The 4,244-nt window shown below is 69.8% G+C and overlaps 2 protein-coding genes across 2 annotated transcripts in view; one reads left to right on the forward strand and one right to left on the reverse strand.

Moving 5' to 3' along the window:
- Positions 1–671, reverse strand: part of SCX (scleraxis bHLH transcription factor) — a 7,342-nt gene extending 6,671 nt beyond the window's left edge. Inside the window, exons 1-2 of the mRNA XM_006032460.2 lie at positions 393–671; positions 33–225 (exon numbers count right to left, since the gene is read on the reverse strand). Of these exons, the coding sequence (XP_006032522.1) occupies positions 33–225; positions 393–565 (366 nt within the window). The 5' untranslated portion in view covers positions 566–671. The remainder of the gene's footprint in view (positions 1–32; positions 226–392) is intronic.
- BOP1 (block of proliferation 1) overlaps positions 1–4,244 on the forward strand; it is a 57,206-nt gene that overhangs the window by 44,142 nt on the left and 8,820 nt on the right. The gene's annotated exons all lie outside the window — the stretch shown is intronic.

Genomic DNA, 4,244 nt, shown 5'->3' on the forward strand with positions numbered 1-4,244 from the left:
CCGTGGCCCGGGGGGAGTATGGCGCGGGCGGCCAGCCGCAGCGTCTCGATCTTGGACAGCTTCCTGTCGGCCGGCTCGGTGGGGATGAGCGTCCGCAGGGCGGTGAAGGCGGTGTTGACGCTGTTGGTTCGGTCTCGCTCCCGGGCGTTGGCGGTGTGCCGCTGCCGGGGCTCCCGGCTCAGCCGGCTGGACTTCTTGCCGCCGCGGCGCTTGGCGCCCTTGAGGCTGTAGCCGTCGGCGTCCAGGTGGTAGGGCTTCTCGTCGGAGCCCGAGCTCTCGCTGCCGTTCTCCTCGTCCTCGCGGTGAAGGCGGTGTTGACGCTGTTGGTTCGGTCTCGCTCCCGGGCGTTGGCGGTGTGCCGCTGCCGGGGCTCCCGGCTCAGCCGGCTGGACTTCTTGCCGCCGCGGCGCTTGGCGCCCTTGAGGCTGTAGCCGTCGGCGTCCAGGTGGTAGGGCTTCTCGTCGGAGCCCGAGCTCTCGCTGCCGTTCTCCTCGTCCTCAGACAGCATGCTGATCTCGGGGTACAGGTACCGGCTGGGGGCCGAGCGCAGCATGGCGAACGACATGGCTGGGCGCGCTCGCCGCTCTCCGCGCTGCTGCCCCTCAGCTCCACGCGCTCATGCCACCGCCCGCCCCGGGAAGGGAGCTCCGTCCCCCGTGCCGACGGCAGGGATCCTGCAGGCACCGCTCGCGCCTACTGCTCCTCCCGGCGGCTGGGGCTGGCCCTGGCCCTGGCGGCGCCGGAGGGGTTTCAGCCTCTTCACGGCAGCAGCCGGCGTTTCCTCTCTGCACACATGTGCATCTTAAGACGGGGAGTGCGGCGCAGCCGGGAGTTGTTTTATAGCAGCCGCCAGTGGTCAGCCAGGCCCCTCCTTCTCCTCCCACAGGCAGGGCCGGCTCCCAGCCAAGCGGGAGCCCCAGACGCACGCCTACCTGCGCTCCCCGGCAGGCCTTAACCCTTGCGAGCTCCGGACGCTCTCGGCCACGGGCCCTAGCTACGCGGGGGCCAGCCTGCCTTGCGCAGGACGTGCCCCGTGCCCAGCCTGGGTCTGACGGGCCGGGGTGTCTGGATTTGGCACTCCTCCGGGGCCCTGGCATCTGCAAACGAACGTGACCCCCGCTCCGGGTGCCTGCAGAAGCCCCCTGGGCACGCGGGTGTGAATGTGCCGGGGCCCCGTGTGCACGTAGAGCAGGGGACGTGTGGGGACCCCTGGGGGTGTATTGGAGATGGAGGGAGGGAGGGAGCCCGCTCAGATCCAGACCTTCCTGCCGGAGGGATTAACCCTCACGGAGCCACGTGCCGGCAAGGTCTGCCCCAGCTCGGAGCCTGCTGCTTCAAACCCCTCCCCGGGCACAGAGCCTGGCATCTCTGTCTCCATCAGCCGTGCGGACGCGGACCCCGAGACCGGTGAGCGTGGTGCAAGGTGCAGAGCCGGCAAAGCTACCAACCGCTTCCCCCTGGGCACCGGGTGAGTGAGGTCCTGGCCCCGGCGGGCGTCCTGGGAGAGCCCCAGCCCCTGCCTCGCTCGCCCTGGCAGCCGGGGACTACACTGACGTTCAGCGCTAGCGGCGCTTGCTGCCTCCCTGCCGCGGTGGGCGTGCAGCCCAGCACCGCCTCCCGCCAAGGCCTGCGTGGCCCAGGGAGGAGGCAGCTCGGCCGGGCGAGGGAGCGGCAGGTATCTCGGGCAAGCAGGCTCTGCACTTAGTGGGTCAAAGCCAACTCTGGAAGTGGCCCCTGGAAGGAGCAGGCTGCAGGGTGAGCCGGACGGGTGCAGTCAGCCCTTGCGTGGGGGCCTCCAGGGCCTTCCCGCTGCAGCCTGCTCCGGGATGAGCCTTCGGGCCCGGCTCCGTCTGCAGGATGACTCGATGGTCGGGCCAGGTCGTGAGTCATCCCACGTGCCTGGGGAGGGAGCTGGGGTGCCGTGGATGTGTCAGGGGTCATTCCCACAGCCCTCCTCCTCCTCCACCTCCACCCTGCGAGCACCACCACGGTCCCCTCAACATCCTCCTCGAGCCGGAGCGTTCCCCCTGCTCCTGGCCGGCCGGCCCGCGTGACACAGGCTTGCCGCGGCCCCTTAACTAAGGCAAATATTAGTTTTGCCGGAGAGGGCGCAGGGAAGAGGGGCCTGGACCCTTGCCCCGCAGCCGAGCAGGCTGCTTCTCCGGCCATCAGCTCTTTCTGGAGCCGTCCCACAGATGCCGTCGTTTGTGTCCACATCAGCTGTCATCAGCAGGGACGGCTGCACGCGGTGCTAACGGAGACCCCAGCCCAGCGGGAGCCACGCTGAGAGCCCTGCCCAGCCCGGTGGCAGGAGGCCTCCGTGTTTATGGGACGAGCACATCACCAGGAAGCACGTGCTCCCCTTCCTGAACCTGCCGCGTGGAGCTGGAGGAGCCCGTGTTGGTGCCGGGAAAGGTCCCTGCAGCCTGGGCATGGCTGGGGCAGAGGCCTCAAGGTGCAGCTGGTTTGGACGTCCCAGGTGCGCTCGTGTGTCGGACCTGGCTGTCCCGGCTGCGGCAGGCTGCCATCGGGCAGCTTCTTACTGGGACACCGGTGACTTGTGGGGGTCCTTGTGCCGGGGGCAGGAGCAGCAGGGTCCCTCCCTCCCCTTCCCCCCTGCTCGGAGCAGCTGTCAAGCGGCTGCCTTGGGGCCGCGGCAGGGGTCGGGGAGGGCCAGGCCCCCCCGGACTCCTCTCACCTCGAGCACCGCGGCCACCTGCTTGCTGTTAATGAGGAGGGGACTGGAAATCCCAGGCAGAGACGGAGCCGCGGCCCCGGCCTGCTCGCAGGATGCTCCCCAGGGCAGCCAGGTGAGGACCCCGCGCTCTTCCTCCTCCGTCTGCAGTAGGGGCTCCCCGGCCTCGGCCCCACGTCCTCACCCGCCAACATCCCTCCTGCCAGCCCCGGGGCCTCCGAGGAAAGAGGCCGGAGGTGCAGAGCCGGGCACGTGGCCAGCGAGCTCTGGCCGCCCTTGTGCGTCTCCCGGGCAGGGACATCCAGGCCTCTCTTGGGGCAAGCTCTGTGCTAGCCCCGTCCTGGCCAGACGCGGTGCAGGGTTTTGGCTCAGCCGGCGGTGCCCAGAGGGGTGAACCCTGCCTTGCTCGTGGCAGCGGTGATGCCGGGAAGGCACCCTGCTGCTCTGGCGGGTTCCCTTCACCGCCGGGCTGTCGTGTGACCCAGCCCGAGCCACGCGTCCGAGCCGCCGGCTCCCCGGCACCCAGGGACGGGCGGGTTTCCTGCCCTCACCTGCTTCGCAGCAGGCAGCCCGGCTCCTATCTAGTGCTTTTCATCTTCCCAATGCTTCCCCGCCATTCATCAGCCGGCCGCTGGCAGCTGAGCCAGGCCAGTGCCACCCCTTCCGCAGCCGGGGGTGCGCAGGGGGGCCCGGCTCCGCGCGGCACCTGGTTCTGCTTAACTCCGCTAATGAGCTCGCTTTTCTCCACGCTCCTTTCTGCGAGTGCAGCCCTGGGGTCCCCCTGAACGGCCCTCCCCGGAGCGCGCGGGCCTGGGCACAAGCGCAGGGCGGGAGCCAGCTCCGCGGCGGGCGCAGCTCGAGGCAGGAATGGGGCGAGCGCTCTGCAGCCTTCCAGCACCGTCTGCAGCCCCAGAGCCCCTTTCTGGGCTCCTCTTCCTGCGTGGCTGGCTGCGCCGGCGCTTGTCACAGCCCGGCTGCACACGGCTTCGCCAAAGTCTTTAGCAGGGGTCTTTCTTCGGCCTCCTTAGCCCCAGAGCTTAGGCGGTGGGCACGAGCCGATGGACTGAGCCCACCCGGCCTGGGGGCCGCAGCAGTCGTGCAGCCCCGGATGCCCCTCGGGCCCAGGGCAGGGGAGGGTAGTGGTGCGTGCAGTGCAGACGTGGCGTGGCCCTGGGTCCCCGGCGGGGAGAACGCGGTGTGCTCCCAGGGCCGCGGATCCAGGTCCAGCCCCTGCCGTGAGTTTTATTACCTGGAAGTTTAGCCCCGGAGGAAGAGGAAGTCCCTTTTGCCCCCGCAAGCTGGGCTCCGGCCTGGCCTGGGGAGCAGCATCCTCCCCTCGGGGGCTGTCCCCGCCTGCACCCCTTTCCCTGCCCCGGGGCTGCGTTGGGAGGGGGAGCAGCCCGCGGGGGGTGGCCGGGAGCATTGCCCCGTCCCCTTTTCTCCTCCACGTGGACCGGATATTTTCAAGAACGGGCTGGGAAAAGAATCTTCCCTACGCAGCGCTCCGGCGGCCAGGAATGCGCGGCCAGCAATGACCCGGCGCGGCCAA

The sequence above is a fragment of the Alligator sinensis genome, unplaced genomic scaffold (assembly GCF_000455745.1).
Source record: "Alligator sinensis unplaced genomic scaffold, ASM45574v1 scaffold987_1, whole genome shotgun sequence".
NCBI lineage: Eukaryota > Metazoa > Chordata > Crocodylia > Alligatoridae > Alligator > Alligator sinensis.